General features: G+C 43.3%; 1 protein-coding gene across 3 annotated transcripts in view; it reads right to left on the minus strand.

The window, feature by feature from the left end:
- Window positions 1-26,900, minus strand: part of TMCC3 (transmembrane and coiled-coil domain family 3) — a 130,248-nt gene that overhangs the window by 31,033 nt on the left and 72,315 nt on the right. For 2 of the 3 annotated variants that reach the window (XM_056846736.1, XM_056846735.1), the window contains exon 1: window positions 13,242-13,331. The exons of the other annotated variant lie outside the window; for it this stretch is intronic. In XM_056846736.1, the coding sequence (XP_056702714.1) occupies window positions 13,242-13,319 (78 nt within the window). In that variant the 5' untranslated portion in view covers window positions 13,320-13,331. Of the gene's footprint in view, window positions 1-13,241; window positions 13,332-26,900 lie in introns of those variants that run through there. 3 annotated transcript variants of the gene reach the window in all.

Genomic DNA, 26,900 nt, shown 5'->3' on the forward strand with positions numbered 1-26,900 from the left:
CCAACGTATCATTAAGGACCTACAACCAATGCTGGATTGTAACACTTCCCTCGCTGAAGCACTGGGGGGGCGTCCCTTTCTTGCTTACAGACAGACGGCTAACCTAAAACAACTTCTCACCTATGATGATAAACTACTTAACAGGAACATGGACTCTGGCACCAAGGCCTGCAACAAACCAAGGTGCCAACTTTGCCGTCAAATAGATTCTAGGAACATCATCTATGGACCCACCAATGTCAGCCATACTATCTCAGGTTCATACTCCTGCTCATCTTCTAATGTGATTTATGCCATCACATGCCAGCAATGCCCTGCCAGAATCTACATTGGACAAACAGGTCAGTCTCTTAGACAAAGATTAAATGGACATAAGTCTGACATCAGAAACCACAATATTCAAAAACCAGTGGGAGAACATTTCAACCTTCCAGGACATTCTGTTGCAGATTTAAGAGTAGCAGTTCTCTTACAAAGGAATTTCAAAGGGAGATTGGAAAGAGAAACTGCTGAATTACAGTTGATATTCAAACTAAAGACAATGCATTTACCTGGGCTGAATAAAGACCTTGCATTCATGGCTCATTACCAATGCTGATTTCTCCACACCCATCTCTCCCCATGACATCGCAGACTCTTCTGCATATCACACCTAATCCCATCACGCCTGCTATTCACATTTACATACTGTTAACATTTACATACTAATGCTTGTCTGAATTCACTCTCCTCTACTTAAAGACAGATGGATTCACATTCTAGCTGTATCTGAAGAAGTGAGCTGTGGCTCACGAAAGCTCATACATCTTACATATGTCTTTATGTAACAACTGCTGTTTATACAAAGCCCTTTCTTCTTGACATGAATGGAATGAAATTGCATTCTAGCTATCTTGTACTGTAATGGACTTTTTGCTACTTATTGGCCCATTAATTTCAAACAGAAGTAGCATCAGATCTTGTAATTTCTGCTAATTAATAAAACTTTAAAATGTTTTATTTAAAACAAACCATACTAAAATTCATGGTTCAGAATTCTAAATGCACCAGTACTGCCTGGCAGCTAGCTTCCCCCGTAATACCCTGGTGTAAAGACTGGGATACAAAAGGCAACAAGGAAAATGAAACTGGCTATCTACCAATGACAGAATTGCTTCTGACTTAAACTTTAGTGCTGAGTAACAAATCAGTGTCTACTGCAAGAAGTAAACCTGACAGTCTCTTTAACACAGAGATTCTGTGCCAGCTGGCACTGCATCCGAACATTCTGCACAGAGACAACAGCAATGAAAAGTGAGCAAACTGATACTTTTTAGCTGTGTGTCAAGAAACTGGCTTTGTTTAGCGGTTTCTTGGCCTTTCAAAGTTTGGTTCAGGCTTTGGGGCCTAGTTAAATTCTTGAAGGCTCCTCTCTGGGATGTTAATGTCACAATGACTTGAAGTTTCCAGAGAGAGATAAGAGATGGAGTCAGATACAGGTACAAGTGAGATCATGGGACTGGGAGCTTCAAGGCCAGAGACCCAGAGGGAGTTTCACACTCACACTCTCATCTCATTTAAGCAAGGAACCCCTAGGCATGGGAAAGATGCTTGATTGTGAATATGTGTCAGCTGCAGAGGTATGTGCTCACAACTTAGCAAAACACCTGATTGGCCAAATAGGATCAGGCCAGCTGTGGGAAGAAAGACCATTCATTCTGGTTTGGCACATAGAATCACAGACCTACCAGGGTCATCTTGTCCAACCCCTTGCACAATGCAGGAAATTCACAACTATTCCCCCCACCCCCAGTGACCCCTACTCCATGCCCAGAAGATAGCCAAGATGCCCTCCCTCTCATGATCTGCCTAAGGTCATAGAATCAGCATTGCTGACAGATGGCCATTTAACCTCTGCTGAAAACCTCCAGGGAAGGAGTGCTTACCACCTCCCGAGGAAGCCTGTTCCACTGAGTAACCGCTCTGTTAGAAAACACTTCTAGCCATCCTTTTGATTGTGGGTTAAGTCTTGTGCGGCCTGAACACTGCTTCTGGTATTTTGGACTTTGGAGTTCTATTTGGACTTTGGAGTTCTATTTGGACTTTGTATCTTCACTCTAGCCAGGTAACACCTGGGTCGGAGGACTAAAACCTCAATAAGTATTCTAGGTTAGCAATTTAGTTTTATTATTTTCTCCCGTGTTGCACGCTTCTATATTTGAATACTTTTGCACCTTTCTTTTAATAAACCTTATTAATTATACTCCTGAGGTGTGGTTTGGGAGCTTCATTCTAAACCCAGTACCCTGGCCTGTTTTGGCTACAGCTATCACTGTAATTGTTTCTGGAATTCAACTTGCAAGTGTCCTACCTTGCAGGGTGACTTCTTGATTAACACCTAGTAGGACTGGAGGGTTGGTCCCTCGGTCTCTCAGCTGAGGGTTAGTTTGGAAGGGCTAGGGGTGGCTCATTACCCCAGTTTTGTGCGTTTTGCTCTTGACCTTTACTCCAAAGCCTTCTTGGGGACAAGGGGGCTTTGACAGTGTGTATCCCACCAGGGAAATGCAAATCTGACAGAAGGACAAGGAACGACCTTCATATTTATCTAGAACCAAACCACCAACCTCAGAATACTCAACGAAATAGTTAAGAAAAGATATGTGCAGGTTTGAAGGTATGACCTACTATGTTTAAACACAGTCCTTCAATTGCACAACAGGCATCTTGATTAGCAAGGGGGCTAGCATGATAATGCTGCAAACTTTAGGCAAAACTCAAAACTTCAATTCAGCTGCTCTGAAGCTCATGTGACTCAGGTTGTTTAGTCAGGAGTTTTTAAAAATTCAGCCAATGAAAAGAACGTTTAAAAGCTATGGCATTCCAAAATTTCATTGAAAAAGTCTACAACAGAGACTGCTGCCCATCTATCACTCCCACTCTGGATATGGAAGATTAACCAATGCAATGGGAAGACATGGGAAGAACCCCACCTTCTCTATTTGAACAGAGACTGGGTGACATTTAGGACTTTCAACCTATATGAGCACGTAATTGTTCCACCAAAGGCAAGTTACAGAAAACAGGAAATACAATAAACAAGGACACTCATACCTCTATTGAAAGACTCCACCCTGAATAGTCAGTATGACATCAGAAGAGTACAGCTCTTTCCCCAGCAGATCTTTTTTTTGGACAATGTGGCAGCTTTATTTACAGTGCAGTCCTATACAGAGTCAAGCCAGTCAAAACTCACTGACATCAACAGGCTTAGACTCAATTAACTCTGCATGTAATTCTACTGCCTGAGATGTGAGGATCCAAAAGGGGGGAAAGGGACCCTTTCCTCTGAATAGTAAAAAATCACAGAAAATGCTGCAACCAGCCAATTAATATTTATGGAAATTTCAGATCTATGATAGTAATATTAGTGACAGTAGCACTACTACTGAGCTTGACTAGATTAGTAGTTAAACAAGTACCACTCATGGTACCTATACAATAGGGAAAAAAATATTTCAAAACATAAAACATCTTCAGGTATTTGGTGCATGCACAATCTGGTAGTACACTTCTTGCAACAATACAACTGTCAGCGAGGGCATGCAATCGGACCCGGGATAGCGAGGTGACTTTCGTTTCATCTCTCCTTCCCGTGGGAAGGAAGAGGCAACAGCCAAAAGGCTTGAGAGATCTCCACTTCAAAGTGACTTCCTGATTGTAATCCTGCTCTGATCTTAAGGTGTGAATTCTCTCTCTTGGTATTGGGGAACCTCTGATGTTTTGCATTTCAAAGATGTTACTTGTAAACATGCTAGTGTGTGTACTCTATAAGAATACCCTCCAAATGATTTGGCGCCATTGTAACGTTGTGTTTCATAGGTTACTGTACCCTTCCTTTCAAATAAATTCTACTTTAAACTCTCTGCTAACGTCTGGAGTAAAGTGGATGATTCCTGAGAGGCAACGGAGTCCTAGAACCTGACAGTACGTTACAATCCCAACCTTTTTTGTTTTCGGGTTAGAAGTAGTATTAGGATGTCGGCACCACCCTCGGTCCCGCTCAACGCGGGAGAGGAGCTTCGGCAGACTCCCGCTGATATTGAGGTTGGTCAAGGAGCAGCGACCCCGGAGCAGCGCCCACCCGGGCCTACCGATGTCCCTGGGAGGCCGACGTGGACCCCCCGATTCTCGGAGACCGGGCAGCGGCAGAGAGCAGCGTCAGAACCAGGAGGCGACTTCTACCGGGGACCGCTGGCCGCTTGGTATGGAGAAGGGGAAGGGTGGAAGGACCCCACGCTCGCTCACACCCCGACCCTCACTGCAGAAGCGGCCACTCTGATACGCGGACAGAATCAGATGCTCGTTCTGCAGAATCGGGACCTGCAGACTCAGCTAGATACCTTGCAGCGAGACCTGGCAGCCGTTCTAGGGGCAGTGAGGGGGCTTGGACAGCCCGTGCAACAATCCCAAACGGGTTCACGGCCGACTACAGGACCGCTCGTTGTTGGGGAGGCTCCCACGCCCAGACGCCCTACGGCCAGAGACCTGAAGGTATCTTTCGACGGGTCCAGCTCACAGTTGTCTCACTTCTTACTCCAAATCTCCGGCTTTATGAAGGACCAGGGGGAGACCTTTGCCTCGGAAGAAGCTCGGGTCAGGTATGTGATCAGCCTGCTGGAGAAGGAGGCAGTGGAGTGGGCAGTGACAGCGGCGGAAACTATGCCCCGAGTTTTGGCATCCCTGGATGAGTTCTTGTGCGCTCTACGACGCCGGTTCGAAGACCCCCACCGGGGGGAAAAAGCAAAGATTGCCATGCGTCGTTTGAAGCAGGGAGCCCGCTCAGTAAGTGAGTATGCACAGGACTTTTTATCTTTGTCGTGCAAGATAAGGGAGTGGAGTGAGGCCACAAAGGTCCAGCATTTCCGCGAAGGGTTGCGGTGGGAAGTGCTGGATGGCTGTTTGACTTTGGGAGATCCAGAGTCAGTGGAAGAGTGGGTAAATTTGGCAGCTCTAGTGGAGAACCGCAAGCTTACCCTCCAGTTCTCCAAGGATCGTCCTTCGAAGACGATCCCTATCCCGCCCACGAGAGGGGACAGTGCAGCAGGTCCCAGGCGAGAGGGAAGACATCGAGGAGTCTACAGTCTCGACAGGGCACGTCGGTTCAGGGAGGGAGCTTGCCTTCAGTGTGGGAAGATGGGTCATTTTGCAGCAAGATGTACCAACACGCCGTCAGAAGGGACGAGCAACAGGGCGACACAAGAGCGGGAGGCGACACCACCTCGGAACCTGGAGCACAGGAGAGCGGAGGGGACGAACGGTCGCCGGGGGGCGGCGGCCCTGCAAGCGGAAACCTCATCGGATCGTGGCACCCGAGATAGCTTCCGGCAAAAAACGAGGAAATCTGGAGGGGGGGCCTTTGGGGAGGCGGAGTGTCAGCGAGGGCATGCAATCGGACCCGGGATAGCGAGGTGACTTTCGTTTCATCTCTCCTTCCCGTGGGAAGGAAGAGGCAACAGCCAAAAGGCTCGAGAGATCTCCACTTCAAAGTGACTTCCTGATTGTAATCCTGCTCTGATCTTAAGGTGTGAATTCTCTCTCTTGGTATTGGGGAACCTCTGATGTTTTGCATTTCAAAGATGTTACTTGTAAACATGCTAGTGTGTGTACTCTATAAGAATACCCTCCAAATGATTTGGCGCCATTGTAACGTTGTGTTTCATAGGTTACTGTACCCTTCCTTTCAAATAAATTCTACTTTAAACTCTCTGCTAACGTCTGGAGTAAAGTGGATGATTCCTGAGAGGCAACGGAGTCCTAGAACCTGACAACAACCTCTGGCTTATTTCCTACTTGCGAAGATTCCACCATCTTCTGTATCAGGTAAAATACCTGAATGTTTGAAGCTGCAGCATAAAATTAAAGGAAGAAACTATCATGTGACAACAGTTTACAAAATATATATTTAGGTTTTGATGAGTCTTGGGCACCCTGGAGTATGCCCAAGGAATATAAGGGATCTCTAGACACTTAGGTCCCACTGACAGAGCGCTACAAGCAAGTTCTTTCTACCCGGAGTGGCTTGGAATTATTGCAGCAATGCCTGCCTATTCTTATAGGAGAAATCCAGCAGGAATAAACTGAGAGTCAAGAAAACTAATTACAAACACATAGAAGCAAAAAGTTAAGAGAAAACTGCAAAGCAAGTCAAGCAAAAAGTAATTTTTACGTAAACTGAGAAAAGGCCCAGAATCAACTGAATGGGGGGAAATTACAAAGAATGTTGGGAGGATTCTAAGCATGAAGAGATGTTTCTGGGATGCTCCAGATGAGAGGAATCCCTAAATGTGAAGATAAACTACAACTACACTTCAGCCATGCTTCCAGTTACCGGAATCAAAACATCCAGGTCTTAGTAAACATTCAGCAAACAGAAGATAAGAATATAATTTTGGAGTCATAAGGGCAATTTTTATGCTATCAGGGCAAACTGCAATGTGTAAACACACACTTAATCCTAACTCACTTTTTTTTGGTGCCGTCAAGTCACAGCTGGCTTCTTGCGACCCCGTAGAGTTTTCAAGGCAAGAGACATTCAAAGGTGGTTTGCCATTGCCTGCCTCTGGTTACCACACCCATGGTATTCCTTGGAGGCCTCCTATCCAAATACTTGACAGGGTCGAGGCTGAGAGTGTGTGACTGGCCCAAGGTCTTCCAGCAAATTTCCATGGCAGGGTAGGATTCGAACCTGGGTTTCTCAGATCCTAGTCCAAAACCTTAGCCACTATACCACTTTAACCGACACCTTAACCACTATCACTCACTGAACTACTAAAATCAGTCCAGTAAACCTGGAGTATATACGGATGTCTCTGGATAACCAAAACAGGGGTACTTTAGCCACTTTCAGGTAGGCCATCATATTTGGGACTGATCTGGTTTTCTGCTCTGATTTTCCTTTGCTGTTTCTTCTGTAAGACTATAAGCTTATATGCCTAGAACAAGATGTCATGCTGTGACACATATAGAGACTTTATACCCAATTCAAGAAGTTGCAGGAGCTGAGGATGGGATGAGAATCAAGCAGCTGGGGCTTCAGGGCAGGGGCTGAGACAGTTGGCTGGGGCTCCCAGTGTGGCCCCCAGCAGGGGACCCAGAGCAGTTGCCCAGGATGCCCTATGGCTCAGATTGCCCCTGCCTGCCAAGCGTAGGCCCAACATGCCTTATCTCCTCAGTAACCAGGCAAAAATGGTTCAGGCCTCTTCATGGGATGAATTAAGACCACCACCACCCCTCAAAAAAACAAGTTCCAAAATTATGTGTTTTGCGCTTGCACAGAAAAATGAAATAAATTATATGGAACCATTCATAGTATTGAACAAACAGCCAAAGGAAACTAGAATCAGTTTTTTTTAAGACTGCCTAGGTTTGCATCAAGGTGGGCACAATACATCTGTTTCTGCATGTATTGTGTACATGTACGAGCCTCACCAGCTAATCCCTAGCTAAAGGAACAGTAGAAATTTACAACTAAAAATGTCTACAGTCAGCCTAAGAAACCATTAACTACCATAAAAGGGCATACAACTGCCTGGCCTTTCTCCTCCCGCCACAACCCAACAGACTGTTTACTACTCCCTCCTCTTCTATGGAACTCTAGTCATTAAAATATAAATAAATGATAATAAATCACCCTGTCACATGTGATTTTTAATATGTTTAAAATTATAATTGTAATCCAGCAGGTAAATATAGCATAAATGTTTGGACAGTGCTCATCTTTGTTGCAATGAGTTGTTGAAATCATAGAAAGATCTTGACTGGCTGCCCTAAGAACCATTGAAGGACCTTAGCCCTTCAACTATAGTATTTTTGACGGGGTGGCAAAGGGCTATGGATACCCCTAGTAAACATACAACAGGAGTCCAGTAGCACCTTAAACAATAACAACACTTATTCCAGCATAAAAAACTCCCAGAGTACCAAGTTAGGTTCTGGGAGCCCTACATTCTCTGCACTGAAAGTAGAACAGTTAATTAGAGAGGACCCGACTTCTCTCGATTCCAATTCTGGTTTAGGAACTGATCCAGGGCCACTGTTTCTTTAGGGAACATGTATGAATAAGATTTAATTTCCCCTTGGAATACATCCCCAGAGCAGTTAGACTGTCACCTCCTAAAGGTCTTAGTTAGCTGCATAAACCCCAACAGTACAAGCGACTAGGAATGTTTCATTATGCTTGTCAACATGAGGCTGGTAGCAACAGGTGATTAGTGATGTCACTAGCAATGCACTAATGCCTCTGTGTGTGTCTGCAAGTGACATCAGCTTGTTGTCAGCAACACTCTAGCAGCTGCCCAAAACTCTATGGTTTAATCATAGAATTTTGATTGAATGCTACAGCATCACCGACTGTGTACTGAAATTATTTCCTCACTTCCAGTGTGTTGGAACACTGGGAACGACCCCCGTTACGCTGCCATTTTTCTCCCCATTTTGAGCTACAGGTTGAGTATCTCTTATCTGGAATGCTTGGGACTAGAAGTGTTCCGTATGTCAGATCTTTCCATATTTCTTTCCTTTCCCTAGATTTAACAGCCATTGGCTAATCATCTACCATTTCACACTTTTAAAAAGGAGGGGAGATGAAAATTAATTTTTTCTTGACACTATAGATAGAAAAATTGCCATATCTCTTACGCAATTCACTGATCTACTTGACAGTAGATAACACAGAATCCGCTTCTCCAGGGAGTAATATATTTATTTCGTACAGTATTAGTTTTATCAAAATTTATTTCTAAATATTCTTTAATGCAGTAATCATAAAACTCATTTAAAATTTTCACTATATCTGGGAGTGAACAAGCTAACAATACTAGATGGTTTGCATATGCTAAATATTAGGGCTGTCGTCCCGAACCAAAAAACAACCGAATTTTCCCCGATTCGGCTGTTTCCCCCTGATTCGGCTGCGCAGACAGCGCAGAGGGGCTTGACAACCCACCACCTGCCTTCCCGGAACTCCCGGGAAGAGTGGCGGGGGGGTCTTTAAACCCCTCTGCCCCCCGCGCGCCTTCATGGAAGCCCCGTGAAGGCCCGCGGGGGGGCCGAATTTCCCCCCAAACTCTGGATCTCGCCCAAATTTTGGGGATCCGAAGCGGGGGAGTTCGGACTTCGGCACAGCCCGAATTTAAAAGGGCCGAATTTTGCCAAAGCCGAACTTTCCCCCCCAAAAAAATTTCAACAGCCCTACTAAATATGGTATTGGCTGGCCCCTTAGCTGAGGACAACAGGATCTACAGTCCTGGCTAGGTAGAAAATCATTTATCCATACATTGAATAGATGTGGGACAAGGATGATCTTTCTATATTTTGAAAGATTTTGGAATATTTGCATGTACATAATGAGATATCTTGGGGACCCAAGTAGAAACATGAAATTCATTTATGTTTTATATACCCTTTATACACATAGCCTGAATGTAATTTTAAACAATATTTTTAATATTTTTGTGTACATTGAACAATCAGAAAGAAAAGGTGTAACTATTTCACCAGAATACCTGTATCAGCTGTTAAACAAAAGCAACAACAAGCAAACAATGGTAGGCTTTCAGTCTCCACCTACGATACTGTGTACACTGCATTTTATTTTTTAGGTGAGAAGAAACATCAGAAGCAGTTGAGGGACCAGGAAGTGGGTCCTCTAGGGATGAGGAGGCATTCTGCTGGATGGGTTTTTAAAATGTTCCCTCCAGTCATTTGCCTCATTAACAATGGTTTTTGTCTTAGAAGTCTCTCTTTGATTTTATAAACTGACATGATTTCTTGTTCTGGTATGAATTCACGCTGCCCTGGTCCTTCAATAAGCCCATCACACATTTTCACATTTGTTGGCTCAAAACGTCCATTTTTTGGATCATTCTGGTTTGGGGGTCTCTTGTTAAGGGATACTCAACCTGTATGAAGAAAAGCAAAATACAAATATCATGGTGCATAGTGGCAGGGACTCTGGCAGGGGATTACTCCGGCTCCTATGCGGCACTGTCGTCCCCCCCTTCAGGATTGCACAGTTAGTGAGAGTTGTTGTTGTTTAACAGCAACTTTTAAAACATCTGCCAAGCAAAAAAAAATCAACTCAAAAGGTTGCACTGTCAAAAATTACCTTCTGGATTCTATTTGCTTGCAGTTCAAGAGACCACATGAATCATTATAGAAACCAAGAATCCGTTAACACAGGATTTTGTGGGGGGGGGGCTTTCCCTCAGTGATCATGCCAAATTTCTTTTAACTTAAAAAAAATATCAAGTTGATTTGACTCTATACAAAATTCAGTACTCTCTGTAAATGAATATCACTTGATGCAAGCCCATATAAATGCTGTGTTGACAGAATGCCAACAATCAAAATCCCAGCAAATTGTTTTATTTCAATTAAGCAAAAACAAGCTGAACACACAGTGTCATGATTTAATGTGATTGGAAGATCAGAAAGAGAGACTAGAAGTGCAATCCTCAGCGGTATTATACCCTTCTAAGCCAACTGAAGTCAATGGATTTAGAACAGTGTATAACTCTGTTTAGGATCACAGTTTGATTTTGTACAGGAAGATTACTTCCTTTCCCTCCACAGTTAAATAATCCAACTGCTTCAAACTCTGAAGTTCATTTATTTTGAAGAACTAAATGTTTCATCTTAGAAGGGGGGAAAAAGAACAAATATTTATGCAGAAAGCCAAAACTAGCAAGGACAAATTACAATATAAATAATTAGAAACTACTTCCTTGGTTTTTACTGGATAAAGAAAGTTTTACTCAGAGCTGACTGGCAGAAACACATCCACAGCCTAGCTAAAATCATTGCCCTGTTTCTAGTAGTCAATCCTATGGAGTAAATGCTGAGCTAGTGCTACTTGCAGGTACAACCTGTTTGCTATTATGTGAATTTAATGCACCCCCAATTACAGGTTGTTGTTTTTTTGCACATTACAAGTTTTCTTGTCAGAGACTCTTGTATATGAAAAAGTGTTTTGTTCGTTATCATATGTTTTTAAAAAAATGTTTCACATGAAAAGCAGTAGTCAGATATGGCTGCCCATCAAGTTACACACTGGGGCATAAATGTATGTTCATTCTTAATGTATAATGGCATACATTCACTGTGTATGTTTATTCCCTCATGGAAATAATATACAATTTATTTTATTTTTATTTTCCTAATATTACAGGGTTCACTCTGACCCCCACTGTTTATTATTACATTCTTCTTGGCAGCAAATTATTTTATGTACTTGATTAGAATTGACTTTCTGCTGATGTCACTTGCTCCACAGATCTTCTCTTTGAACCCATTTTACTGTGAAACTTTCACATTACCTATCCCTTTTGTAAGAGATGAGTCACAGTATGCTTGAGATAATCCAAGAGTGAATATGCCTAGATTGCTTTTTTCCTCTTCCCATCCTTGCATTTACTTTCTACTTCTGAACTACTCATTTCAACATCCAACTGCAATTTTTGGCCTTGCACAATTTCAATTCTGTCCAAGGAACTGAAAGTCAAAGTCACTGGCTTTAAAATGGACTGTAAACAAACAGTACAAAATAGATATTGCAAAAGGAACCAGGATTAAAATGAGCCCTGCTTGATGGGAAAAGGTGCAGGGTAAACGCTGAATATGAATATAAAAACAACAACAATCCCTGCGAGGAAAATTTATTTTGGTGTCGTTTGTAACAAATATAGATAAGTCTCTTGTGAAGGACTCTTGTGAAGGAATCCTGTGCATTTCTAGTTCTAGTTGCTGGTAAAGATCAATTCCTCTCTCCAAGTATTGTAGTACAATTGTCACTGTTGCCTTAGAATCATAGAGTTGGAAGGGACCACCAGGGTCATCTAGTCCAACCCCCTGAACAATGCAGGAAATTCACAACTACCCTCCCCCCACACCCCCAGTGACCCCCACTACATACCCAGAAGATGACCAAGATGCGTTCCCTCTCTCATGTGCTTAAGGTTATAGAATCAGCATTGCTGACAGATGGCCATCTAACCTCTTCTTAAAAACCTCCAGGGAAGGAGAGCTTACTACCTCCTGAGGAAGCCTGTTCCACTGAGGAACCGCTCTAATGGTTAGAAAACTCTTCCCAATGTGTAGACAGAAACTCTTTTGATTTAATTTCAACCCGTTGTTTCTGGTCCAACCTTCTGGGGCAACAGAAAACAACTCGGCACCCTCCTCTATGAGCCTTAGTATGGGAATGGTTGCTACACTTGTAGCTGGGCACTGACTGGTCAGTGTATGTGCATTGGTGGAAGGCATGTTACTAATCCCACCTCTGTCCACCTGTGCCATTTTCAAATCTGGCAAGTAAGAGGACCATTACCCACCTTCCTCTCCTTTTCTATTTTCTGCCCAGTGTTGCATGCCTCCAACATTTTTTTAAGCGCAGCTACATCCTACCACGACAAGGCGTCCAGGAGCAAGGCTAACCCAGACTCCTTTCACAATGTAGGCAGCAAGGATTCCAAAACGGTGATCCTCCACCTACAGGTAAGTGGTGCAATTCATTTTACTACTTCAGGTCTGCACAATTTCATCTCTTGCATGAGAGGCCCAGGGAATCCCCCACCCCATTCATCATTCCAAACTGCCACCCTAAAGCTTCCCACGAAATACCTGAAGAGTGAGGTAGTCCTAGCCACTTCGGCTCAGTTTTTGCTGCCTCTGTTCAGAGACCCCCTTCGAGTCTCCCTGTTCTTGAGCCAAAGGCACCCCAAATATCTTTCCCCACTTTGTGCAGCTCTTCCAGGCCGGGTGCCCCGGTGTTTAAAGTCCACCCAGCGCGCGCGCACACACAGAACCCAAGGCATACCCAGAGGTGCCAGCTCCATCCCAATCAGGTGCTGGAATTCCCAGCAGCTGTTTCGCTGGCCAGGCGTGTTGAAACCTGACACTTGACACATGGCAGAGGCATGCACTGGAGCCCAGCTCGGATGCTGTTAGGGTGACAGATAACTCTAGAAACACCCTGAAGGGGGGAGGAAACGCACTCTCCCAGAAACGAAACGTTTGCAACCACCCACCGCAGACGTGCGGGGGGGGGGGGTCCGGACCCAGCATTAAGGGGTGGGAGAGGTGGAAAGTTTTGCAGCCCTGACTTTCGCCTGGTAAAGGAAGCACCAACCCGGTGCAGTTCTGGATCTCGCCGAGAGAGAAAGAGGTTGAACGTGGGGAAGGAGGGGCGGCGGGGGATGGATTACCCGGGTCTTGAAGCGGCGGTGCCTCTCCGGGTCCGAGTATGTCCGGTCCACCGCTAGCGCGGTGTCGCTGCCAGGCATGATCGCGACTTCCTTCTCCGCGCCCTTCGCCAAGGAGCCGCTGTGCGGAAGAGCAGGTCGCCCGCCTGCCTGCCAGCCCACCGGGCGGGAGTCAAGCAAGCTTGCCCCCGAGGCGGTGTCGCTCACACCGGCGGGAGGCGGCGAGGGAGGCTGGAGCGGCGGGCCAGAAGGCGGGAACGCCCACCGGCGGCCGCCCAGCACAACAAACGCCCTTAACCCTTCCGCAGTCTTGCAGCTCCCCTTCCTGAAAAGCGCCGGGGAGGAAGCGCGCGCCCAGGCTGGGCCGCTGGCCTGCCAGGGACACCTTGCCAAGAGAACGCTCTCCCAATGCAAATGGGGGAGGCTGTTTCCATGCCACGAAATAAGCCCAACACACATACACGGTATGGGGCGATGCTTCCCCACCCTTTGCAGTCGGCTCCAAGGACTCGCCAAGAAAAAAATGGGGGGCGGGTCATAGCGGGGTTGAGCATTGTTGTTCTAGGAACTCTGGCAAGTGGAAACGTCTCGGCTAATGGAAGAAGTCAAATTCACAGTGGGTAGCCGTGTTAGTCTGTCTGCAGTAGTAGAAAAGAGCAAGAGTCCAGTAGCACCTTAAAGACTAACAAGAATATTTTCTAGCAGGGTGTGAGCTTTCGTGAGCCACAGCTCACTTCTTCAGATACAGCTAGAATGTGAATCCATCTGTCTTTAAGTAGTTACTTAAGTAGTCTACTTAAAGACAGATGGAGTCACATTCTAGCTGTATCTGAAGAAGTGAGCTGTGGCTCACGAAAGCTCATATCCTGCCAGAAAATATTTTTGTTAGTCTTTAAGGTGCTACTGGACTCTTGCTCTTTTCTACTACGGAAGAAGTCAAAGGAAGCGACCGAAAACACATGAAGAAGAAACCGAAATAACCCTCCACCTAAGAGAGCAGGAGGCACACTTATCGGCACTTCTTCACACGAACACATGAAGCTGCCTTATACTGAACCAGACCCTTGGGTCCAGGTCTCAGGCAGGGGTCTTTCACATCACCTACTTGTCTAGTCCCTTGAATTAGAGATGCCGGGAATTGAACCTGGGACCTTCTGCATGCCAAGCAGATGCTCTCTCACTGAGCCACAGCCCTCCCCAACATTTCAATGTTGAAATGTATAGCATGTTGATAAGCAGCCACCTTCCTTTATCCCCCACTTTGGAATTTGTGGTCAAATGTCAGGGACAGATTGGTTCTTGTAGGTTATCCAGGCTGTGTGACCGTGGTCTTGGTATTTTCTTTCCTGGCGTTTTGCCAGCAGCTATGGCAGGCATCTTCAGAGGAGTAACACTGAAGGACAGGGACAGAGTTGGACTGGCCATTAAGGCCATCTGAGACTGTCCGGTGGACCAATGGCCTGGGGGCTGTCCTTCCCTACCGCAGCTTCCCTAGCCAGGTCAGCCCTGCCTCAGGATAATCCTCACCAGGGGCATGCCAGCCCCACCTCATCTGGGACCGCCCCACCTCATCTGGGACCACCCCACAGCAGCGGCCACCACCCCTTCCTCCTTTGAAGTGGTGACCAGGAAGGGTACTGGGCCTTTTCAAGGTCAGTCTTTTCAAATTTCTGTCAGTCATGAAGACTGCTAGGGGGGATATATCCCAGTCCCGATTAAAAACTCAAGAGCTGGAGTTAAAGAATTATTGCTAAACTACTTGAGAACTGTGATCATGCTACCGTTCAAATTCAACAGTGGAAATGTGCCCAGAAAATCTTACATGTCGTGTTTAATGAGATGACAGCTAATAAACGGAGTTTTACTCCTGACAAGACGGGAGGTGCTACTGGTGGGCAGGAGGACTGACTCAGGTGTAGATGTATCTGTTCTAGAGGGGGCTGCGCTCCTCCTAAATGACTATGTTCAGAGCTTGGGGGTGCTGAAGTTGGATAAGCAGGTGGCAGGAGTGGCCAGGAATGCCTTTCACTTGCTTTGGCTGTTGAGCTAGCTGTCTGTCGCCTGTGCTGGGTAAAAAAAGAGCTTGCCTTTTTTGCATGTTCCCTGCTAACATCTAGATTAGAATGCTGCAAGGACCACCCTTGATGAGTGTCTGGCAACTACAATTGGTGCAAAATGCTGTGAGAATGCTGACTGGAATGGGTTGTAGGGAACTCTTGTTCCATCTACACTGGTTTCTATTTTGCTTCCAGGTCCAACTTTAAGGTGCTAGTACTGACCTTTACACTTCTATATGGCTTGGGGCCTGCATACCTTAAGGACCACCTGTTCCCATATGAATATACCCAACCATTACAGTCATCTGCAGAGACCCTTCTTTAAGTTCTCTCTAACATCTGAGGCTAGATTATAGGTGGCAACATGAAAAAAGGCCTTCTCAGCTGTGGCACGACAAGTGTGGAATTCCCTCCCTAAGGATATGCAATTGTCCCTCTCTGTCATTCTTTTCTGCCAGTTGGTGAAGACTTCTTTGTTTCATTTGGCAATCCTTGACTGACTCCCCTTTTCTGTTTATCTTTTTGTTATTGACATACCCATGTAAGTAAAGGTCCCCCGTGCAAGCACTGGGTCATTCCTGACCCATGGGATGACGTCACATCTCAACGTTTTCTAGGCAGACTTTGTTTTACGGGGTGGTTTGCCAGTGCCTTCCCCAGTCATCTTCCCTTTACCCCCAGCAAGCTGGGTAATCATTTGACCAACCTCGGAAGGATGGAAGACTGAGTCAACCTTGAGCCGGCTACCTGAAACCAACTTCCGTTGGGATCGAACTCAGGTCGTGAGCAGAGTTTGGACTGCAGTACTGCAGCTTTACCACTCTGCGCCACAGGACAGTGTACCCATGTACATTGATATAAAGTATCATTAAAGATATAAGCATTAACCTTATGGAAAAGTAAGCCTTGCCAATAAAAAATAAGCCTGGCTTCTGCAAAGGTTACCAGTCTTACAGTACCAGAATCATTCAATTAAACGTATTACCAGTAGATTCAAGATGAAAGTATTTCTTTATACAATGCTTAATTACAGAACTCAGAATTGCAGGTGTGATCATTTCTAAAAAGGATTAAACAACCATACAAGATATGTCTCTTATTAATGTTTATCATTCTTTTTTTTAAAGCCATCTAAGACAGTGGCCCCATCACCACATATTTTAAACTATTAAAGCCACAAGTCATTATTCATTATTCATTAGCTACACATAATCAGGCTTAGTGTAGTGTAGTAATTACGGTGTCAGACTAGGATCTAGGAAACTCAGGTTCAAATCCCCATTCTGCCATGGAAACCTGCTGGGTGACCTTGTGCCAGTCACACCTCTCTGCCACGACCCTGGCAAGTATTTGGGTGGGAGATCTGCAAGGAATACCAGGGGCATGACGCGGAGGCAGACAATGGCAAACCACCTCCCAATGTCTCTTGCCTTGAAAACCCTACAGGTCGCCATAAGTCAGCTGTGACATGATGGCGAAAAAATACATCAGGCTTAAGTTCTTTCAAGGTTAAATAAAAAATATGTTTTCTGGATTCATCCTAAAGTGGTATTTTTAGTACAATGAAAAATATAATTAATGGGCAACAAATGCCTAAAGTTACCGATGAGCTTATCTACTTTGTAGAAGAAAACCATTCAGAAAGTCACGCTGATCAATCTAAATCCCTAATTTTATTTTTCCTTTCCCCTTTTCTACCATGCAGTACAGAAAGATAATACAAGGTAGATTTTCTGCTTTTCTCAAAAATTGCTGGACTGTGTGCTTCAATTAGTGTTCATGAAATTGAAAGGTATTGTGCTAGACGGGAATTATGCAGGCTAGTCTGCCCTCCTGCATCCACTTTTTCTGCTCCTTTTCTTAAAAACATAAATGAAGCTATATGTGCCCCATATTATTTTAGTCCTTATACATATTGAAAAGAGTCATGCAGTGATTGTCTGATGTCATTGCAATGCCCCTTCTCTATTCACACAGAGTACCCATCACCCTCTAAAACCACTCTCTCTCTCTCTCTCTCAGGTTCTGGGTTACAAGTAGGTCAGGACCATTTTCCCTCTCAGGTCCTTTCACTTACAGAGACATCAGCAGACAGGGTAGGTCAGTCTCCTTTGATAACAGGCCCTCACTCACACAGAGTTAGAAGAAGAAGAGTTGGTTTTTATATGCCGACTTTCTCTACAAGGAGGACTCAAACTGGTTTACAATCACCTTCCCTCCCCCTCCCCACAACAGACACCCTGTGAGGTAGGTGGGGCTGAGAGTGTGTGACTAGCCCAAGGTCATTCAGCTGGCTTCATGTGTAGGAGTGGGGAATCAAACCTGGTTCTCCAGATCAGAGTCCACCACTCCAAATCACTGCTCTTAACCACTACACCACGCTGGCTCTCACTAGTTATTGGGGTTGGGGGCTCAAACACTGTTCCATTCACACGCTGCCACCATTTATTCATATCCTACTATAAATAGACTGCGATATTAAATTGTGCATGTGTTTTTCTTTCCCATATACATGCATCCAGTTGGGTTAAACAAACTAAGAAGTCAACTTTTATTTATGATATTAACATAACACTGAAGAAAGTAAGGTAGAAGTTACAACATTTCGCTTCCGGTTAACTTTTGAACTGTGGTCCTATTCCCACAACTGGGATCCTTTGGTTACCAACTGACTATTTTCAGCCCACTATAAGATGCTCTCTCTTCTCCTCAATTTTACTCAGACATCCTCCCTTTCCCTCTCAGCTCCCCAACTGACAACTCCCAAAGGCTGTTCTTAACTGCTGTTTTTCAACTGTCTCTCCCGACATTCCATCAGCTCTCATTGGTTGCTCTTAGGGAGAGGCGGAACCTACACTGTCTGTCACAGTCATCATGACAGCATAAGGTAACATAAGTTGAAAAGCAAGTTCAAAAACCTTGGTTGACCCATTGTTTCAATACCAAAATCCACAAAGTTCTTAGAAGCAGTTCAGTTCTGCTTTGCAATCTAATGGACTCAAGGGGCCTAACATTTCAAATGGTACAAAAAGAGTTGACTTTTAATTCTTTACTTTGCCCTTTGCAAATCTTTTTATAAAATGTTTATTTGTGCCAGAAACACTAGGGCAAGTACTAGATATAAGCCTGGTTTTCCCCCTCCCTTTCTCCATCATCCTGCCTCCTTACCCAAGGATGTGAACTGACCAGACAGCATGCCTTCTATCGTTGCTAAGCAACCTCATCCTGCTTACTAGTGGGGAAGGAGCACCAGAATGGTAGTCTACCCAGCTATAAGAGTATCAATTCAACTGAATTAGACATTCTGAGGTGACAGGACTGACCACATCACATTCCTGTATAGTATGTTTGACACAGGAACTGGTACATTTTTACAGCACCAACAAAATGCATCTTGCTATTTCACCACAGCTATTAATTAATATTTATTTAGCACCAACAATCTGCTGGCTCACTGTGCCAAAGATTAAAAGGGCATAGTGCCTGCTTAGAAGGTTTCCAGCAACAAGGACTGATGAGATGAGAGACTGGGGACTGAAAGTAAATAGTGATTAATGGGAGAATCAACAGGGAGTTATTGTGAGACTAGTGTTCTTCAGAAAAGGATTTTGTTAAAAGAAGTGGGTCTAGAACAAAAACTTTGAGGATGAAAGAGAAGCAATGTGAAGACATGAGAATGTGAGGAATAAAGCAAGAGACAATAGCAGGGGGTTAAGGACATCAACACAAAGGGAGGACTACTAACAAAGCATAAGGAGCATAAAACATAAGCATACAAGGAGATATTTATATCCTTGCCTTGTTTCCTTAGACAGGGTTGAAGGAGTTTAAAATTCAGACCTAAGCAAAGGAGATCTTGGATATTTTAGAGAGGGAGGAAGACGGTGGGGAAGTCAAATGTTTTTGATTGTATTTTGAAGACATACATCTAATAATTTTATGAATTTTTAATGATTATATTTATGGATATAGAAGGTGTATGTCTAAATCTAATGTTGGTTATTATTGAAAAATAATAAAAATATATTTTTAAAAAATTCAGACCTAGAAGCTTATATAGAATGCCTCAAGGAGCTAGTTTTAAAGGTGTCAAGAGACATCAAATTTATTTTCATTCCAGCCTTCCTCCAGGGAATTCAGGATGGCATATATGATCTCTTCCTCCACTGTACTCACAACAACCCTGTAAGGTAGATTAGGCTTCTGGTTTTCCAAATCACAGTCATAACAGGGCAAGACTGTTTAGCAACAGCATTCTGAATGAAACAGCAGGAAGGATGAACTTGGATGTAACTAAAATGTGATAATATTTCCCTTTTCCCCCTCTAGTGCAGTGATACAGTGGGCAAAATCTACTCATAGATACACTAATGCAAATTTCTAAACCAAATTCAGGTACTTGAAGGTGGCACTGATATAAGGAAATTCACATTTATAAGCAACAGTTTTTCATTTAACCTAGATATTTGCATGTGTAACCCTGTTGACACAAATCCCTACTAGAGGATAAGGGGGGGGTTCTGATTTCAATAAATTGACAGCACTACTTGTGGACAACTGTGAAGTTGCTTACAATAAAATAAAACATTTAATACAACAGCACAACATATAACTTCAAGTAACCAAACAATTACAAACACAAACACAATACACAAAATCTTCAGTGCCTTTCAGGAAGGACACGCTGTACATTGGTAAATAACATCAAGTGCAATAACAAGGAAGGAAAAGTCCACAACTTAAAGTTTAACTGCAGGGTTGTTGCTTCACGAATGCTGCTGCAGATGTTGAAGGCCTTCTTCTCTCTTCCCAGTCTGTAAAGGGAAATAATTAGTCCCCTCAGTTTAACTCTGGCTTCCCTATTCCTAGCCAGCCCAACCGACTCAGGGGTGTGTCTAAACTATCCCTTAAAATCATTTTATTAACATAACTCTTTCAGGGAAAATTCTAGTGTGCCCCTTTCTTTCTAACAGGACCCACACATACCTGTAAAGGGAAATAATTAGTCCCCTCAGTTTAACTCTGGCTTCCCTATTCCTAGCCAGCCCAACCGACTGAGGGGTGTGGCAGTTGCAGTCAGTAACCTACCTAACTGCCCATGCTCAGTGAGCCCCCCTGGGTCCTAAAGCCCATAATATTGGCAGGGTTACATTCTCCCCTACTAAACCGATGTCGTCCCCGACATCCTTCTGTGCGGTGGGGCTAATTTGTGTACACCACATACATAATCATTAAATCTTGTAGGAATCTGTCTCTGCCGTTGCGGTCTGCGAGGCAAGTTTTCAGGTTCAACTTCCAGAACTGATGTGCCCGTACTTGATGTTTCAACACGTCTATCCTCCATTTCAATCCCTGGAAATTCAACGGACACATCAACTAGCTCATCCCCTTGAGTATACGGTACTGTATCATTGGAATCCAGCAACACTGTACTTTCTGCATTTGGCTGCCAATTATCTGGTGAAAAGCTGGAATCTTTTGGTTCAAACTCTATTGCTTCAGGATTCAGTTCAACAACTGGCAGGTCATGATCAGAGTGAGCAACTAGCTGAACTTCTTCCCCCTCCATAGCTGAAATGAACCCACATGGCCGCAACAGATCACGATGCAATGTCCTTTGAGGACCATCACCATCTTCAGGTCTAACTACATAAACTGGGAGGTCTTGTAGCTGTTGAATGATGACATATATTTCCTTTTCCCATCTGTCAGCTAATTTATGTTTTCCTCTTAAATTGAGATTGCGAACCAGCACTCTGTCACCTTCTGAGATATGCGAAATTTTGACTTTTGCATCCCACCTCCTCTTATTAGCTTCCTGGTTCTTTTCAGATTCTCTTCTAGCCAACTCATATGCATGCTTCAGCCTTTTTTTTAGGTCCTTCACATACTGTTGGTGAGTTACTTTAGATTTCCCTTGCAGCTTAATACCAAAGCATAAATCAATTGGTAACAAGGGCTGTCTACCAAACATTAAAAAATAGGGAGACTCTCCAGTTCTATCATTTCGGGTACAGTTATATGCATGAACCAGTGGTTTAACATATTTCCTCCACTTAGCCTTTTCAAAATCTTCTAAAGTTCCCAACATACTTATTAAAGTTCTATTAAATCTTTCCACAGGGTTTCCTCGTGGATGGTAAGGGGTAGTTCTTGATTTCACACCAACGATATTGCAAAGTTCAGATATTAATTCAGATTCGAAGTTTGCACCTTGATCACTGTGGATCCTCTTTGGAAAACCATAGTGGCAAAGAAAGTTTTCCCACAAAGTAACAGCCACAGTCTTGGCTGTTTGATCTTTTGTTGGATAGGCTTGTGCATACCCTGTAAAACAATCAGTTAGCACCAAAATATTCCGTGTATCTCTGTCATCAGGCTCCAACATCAAAAAGTCTATACATAGAAGTTCCATTGGAGCATAAACCTTTATATTCACCAAAGGTGCTGCTTTCTCTACTGGAGCTTTCTTTCTGATGCACCTTTCACAGGTCCTGCACTTGCGGTCAACATCAGCTGCCATTTTAGGCCAATAGAACCGGTCTCTGGCTAAGTCCAATGTTCTTTCCATGCCCATGTGTCCTACTTCATCATGGATACCTCGTAATGCTCGACTTCTGTGAGAACGTGGAAGGATTAACTGATCAATGAAATCCTCTTTCCTTTTTACTCTTCGATAAAGCACCCCTTCGTGCAGATGAAGTCGTTTCCACTCTCTCAACAACAACTGGACTTCATAATGTTCCTGTTTCTCTTCTCCCCTACTAGGCCTGTTACCTTCCTCTATTATTTGGATAACTCGGGCAACAAACTTGTCTTTCCTCTGTATCTCTCGCCAGTCTTCAGAGCAAAGTCCAGGGATACTTGATGTCCCAGGCCATAACCCTGGGTATTCATACTCATCTGGCACGGCTCCATCATCACAGGACAACAGTTCAATCATTGGAAAAGTATCTTCAGTAGAATCCTCTTCATTTGTCTGTGCCATGACATGAACAGAATGTTTTTGCCACACAGCCGTACAACTAGCCACAGATATTTCTTCCAAATCCTCAGTGTCAGGTTTAGCTCTTGCTAATAGTTCTGAGACACGCTCTTGTAATTTTAATGCACTATCATCTTCCATTTCAGGGTCATGTGGTCTGCGGGATAACCCATCTGCATCCGCATTCATTCTCCCCGCTTTATAAGTAATGGTAAAATTATAATTAGACAATGCTGCCAACCACTGATGAGAAGTAGCATCCAACTTTGCTGAAGTGAGAACATAAGTCAAGGGATTATTGTCAGTTGTAACTTTAAATTTTGCTCCATACAAATAGTCATGGAATTTTTCTGATATGGCCCATTTAAGAGCAAGAAACTCTAATTTATGGACTGGGTAATTTCTTTCACTTGCACTTAATCCACGGCTGGCATATGCAATCACCCTGAGTTCTCCTTCTTGTTCTTGGTATAAGGCTGCTCCTAATCCATTCAAGCTGGCATCTGTATGTAATATATATGAGAGTTTCCAGTTAGCAAAACCCAAGACAGGTGCAGATGTCAACAATTTTTTTATGGCATCAAAAGCTTCTTGACACTTTCCGCTCCACTCTTCTTCTAATTTCTGAGAATGCTTACCAGAACCACTTCTGTTTCCTTTTCTACTTGGTGTCCTGCCTGCCAGAAGTGAAGTCAAGGGCTTAGTGATAGTTGAATACTTCTTTACAAATCTCCTATAATATCCCGCAAACCCCAGGAAGGTTCTCAGTTCTTTTACAGTCTTTGGCCTTGGCCAGTCCTTTAAAGCAGACAATTTATCTGGATCAGGTTGTATACCTTCCTGTGAGATGACATGCCCCAAGTATTTCACTGATGTTTGGAAGAATTTACATTTGGAAACTGATAACTTTAATCCATGTTCTGTCAGCCGTTGTAGAACCTTCATCAACCTGGCTTCATGTTCTTCTAGGGTTGCAGAAAATATTATTAGATCATCCAGGAATGCAATTACTTCAGTGAGGTTGATGTCTTTCATGACACGTTCCATCATCCTTTGAAATGTTGCCGGAGCATTTGTTAGCCCTTGTGGCATCATACGGAACTGCCAATTTCCCATTGGTGTAGTAAATGCTGTTTTGGGTTTATCTTCTTTCTCCATTTCAATCTGGTAATATCCACTCTTCAAATCCAAGACAGTGAACCACTTTGATCCAGAAAGCAAAGCAAAAGTTTCTTCAATCCTTGGCAATGGATAGGCATCCTTTCTTGTTATGCTATTAAGACGTCTGTAATCCACCACCATCCTCAATGCACCAGTCTTTTTCCTAACTAAAACTACAGGAGAAGCATAAGGACTATCTGATTCTTCTATAATACCACTTGCCAGCAATTCATAAAGGTGATTTCTTAAGTCTTCAAAATCTGCTGGTGAGACAGGTCTTGTCCTCTCTTTGAAGGGCATATTATCTGAAAGATGAATAGCATGCTTCACTCCTTTAACATGGCCCACATCTAAGTCGTGCCTGGAAAAAACTGCTCCAGCTTCTTGAAGAATCATTTTCTCAAGGTACTGTTTGTAGTCCGGATTTATAGGTGACTCTCCAAAATCCAATGACAAAGGAGTGGTATTGGCTTCATTCAAAACAGGCATAGGCTTCACCCAATCTACAATTTCTCCTTTTGCAACAACACATTTGGGGGGTACTGTAATCTCACGAGAACTTACATTCTGCAGCTGTACTGTTATCCTATTGCAAGACACAGAAGCTGTGGTAGCAAATTGAGTCTTTAGCACCAACCCTCCTGGAAAGCATTTATTTTCTGCATCTTCTAGTAGCATTTCAATTTGTCCCTCTCCTGAGATTTTCCTTACATTTCCAGTAATTTCCTTTACTTCACCTGGGGGTATTGTTACTGACTGGTTTGCTGCAGTTCTTATTATTCTTTTTGGGGTCTCCTTCTGCAAAAGATTTTTCATTTTGCACACTGCATATACTTTTGCCCATACCCTATCAATCCTGAGCTTCTTCAGAAAATGTGGTCCAGCCATTTGTTCACAGTCATTTTTAAATTTCCACAATATATTGGTACCCACAATAACTGGCACTTCTGCAGGAGGATTTTGATCAGGGCACACTAAAGCAAATACCACCTGACCCTTTTCAGTGCCACAATTTTGTTTGGGAAAATGAACAGAAACAACAACATATCCCAAATAAGGAACCTCTTGACCACCTGCTCCTATAATCTGAAGTGCTTCTTTAATTGGATGCAATTCTATATGTGACAACTGTTCTTCATAAAACCTTGCAGTTATGCAGGTCACTTGGGAACCTGTGTCTAGTAAACACTTACACGGTACTCCATCTATAAACATCTGAGTATGGCATGGCTCTCCCACTAATTCATTTGATGGTTTGTTCATCTTCTTATCTTTATATGTGGCTCCGTGGAGCTTAGCATCAACTTTACAATTCTCAGCAACTTTTAAAGATTTTGAAACACGACTCTGCCTAGAAATTAATTTCTCTTGCACTAAATCAGCATTGCGTACTTCTCTGCACTCAGTCCTAGAGTGACCTTCCATTCCACAGTTATAACAGAAAAACCAAGGTTTACTAAACCCAGACTTATCTTGTGTTGGACTTTTAAAGACCTTTTGTTTTGCTCCATCCATCTGCTTCTGAATAACAGGCCGGTTCACCAGTTTGGAAACAGCCCCTTCAAGATGTTCTAGTCTGTCTTCCATTTTCCTTGGCTCTATGGCTATAGTACTGGTAGGGCTTTCTGAGTCCATAATATGACATGAACTGCTAGATTTATAAAGTGGTCTCCCTAACTGCTTACATCTCCTTTGCTTTTTCATTTCCTTTTCTTCTTCATATAATCTCACCTGGTATAGTAGTTGTGAATAAGATCTTTTAGAAATGTTGGTAATATCCAAATAATCCCTAAGATGGAGTTGCATAATCAGGTACTCATCCCAGCATCCACGAATGAATTGATTTATTAGCTGCACTTCCTGATTTTCTAGCACATTGGCCTTCTTTTCAAGAACCTTCCTCCAGCAACTATTTAATCTTTTCAAATACTCTGAGGGTTTTTCTTCAGAATTTTGAAAGGTTTCCAGAAATTGGGCATAGAGTTCATCACTACTTGTAACTGAGATATATATAGTTTCCAGTTGTGCCAGGCATTCTTCAGCTGTGGAATTCCACCCTGCATTTAAGGCTTCATTCAAGGCTGGAGGAGACAAACTTTCAATTATTTTCCTCTTTTTCCCTTTTGGAGATATCTCTGGATCATCAAGTAGCTGTTGTACCTGCAGCCTCCAAGTATCAAAATCTACTTCACCAGGGGGTCTTAACAAAAGACCAGAAAAGCATTTAAGTTTAAAGGGTGGGTGATAATAAGCAGCAGTACCCTCATTAGTCTTTACTACATGCTCCACTACTACTTGATGAACCCCTTCAGGAATAGTGAAGATGGGTGTAGATTGTGCTTGATGAGCTGGAGTGGTAAATGAATTCTCCCTTGAAAACTGAGTAGGTAAAGTACTAGCTATTGGTTCAGTGGCCAGATTCCCTTCAGGTGATACAGTGTCATTAAAAGGTATTTTTCCTAAGCTGATAGGAAACACGTTCCATTTGCCATTTAATTTAAACTGTTTACATTCAGACCTTATCATTTTAGCTGCACACTTTTTACTGTATTCACACAATGCAATACCTAGTCTTGCACCCTGAATTCTTTTAAATTTGCTTACAGCACCATATTCATTCAAAGCATCCATTAACTCTCCATCAGTAACTTCAGGGTGAATCTCACTCAGCCTAACTGAGTATTCTGGATCAAACAGATCCATTGCCATCACAGAAATATATTTATACAAAATTTTAAAGCAACTTCACTAATTTTATACTTGCAATATCAGTATGCCACAAGATGGCGCTGTCCCTGTTCGGGCGCCATTTTTTCCCCCTTTTGTGTAACCCTGTTGACACAAATCCCTACTAGAGGATAAGGGGGGGGTTCTGATTTCAATAAATTGACAGCACTACTTGTGGACAACTGTGAAGTTGCTTACAATAAAATAAAACATTTAATACAACAGCACAACATATAACTTCAAGTAACCAAACAATTACAAACACAAACACAATACACAAAATCTTCAGTGCCTTTCAGGAAGGACACGCTGTACATTGGTAAATAACATCAAGTGCAATAACAAGGAAGGAAAAGTCCACAACTTAAAGTTTAACTGCAGGGTTGTTGCTTCACGAATGCTGCTGCAGATGTTGAAGGCCTTCTTCTCTCTTCCCAGTCTGTAAAGGGAAATAATTAGTCCCCTCAGTTTAACTCTGGCTTCCCTATTCCTAGCCAGCCCAACCGACTCAGGGGTGTGTCTAAACTATCCCTTAAAATCATTTTATTAACATAACTCTTTCAGGGAAAATTCTAGTGTGCCCCTTTCTTTCTAACAGGACCCACACATACCTGTAAAGGGAAATAATTAGTCCCCTCAGTTTAACTCTGGCTTCCCTATTCCTAGCCAGCCCAACCGACTGAGGGGTGTGGCAGTTGCAGTCAGTAACCTACCTAACTGCCCATGCTCAGT

This window comes from Euleptes europaea, chromosome 3 (assembly GCF_029931775.1).
Source record: "Euleptes europaea isolate rEulEur1 chromosome 3, rEulEur1.hap1, whole genome shotgun sequence".
NCBI lineage: Eukaryota > Metazoa > Chordata > Lepidosauria > Squamata > Sphaerodactylidae > Euleptes > Euleptes europaea.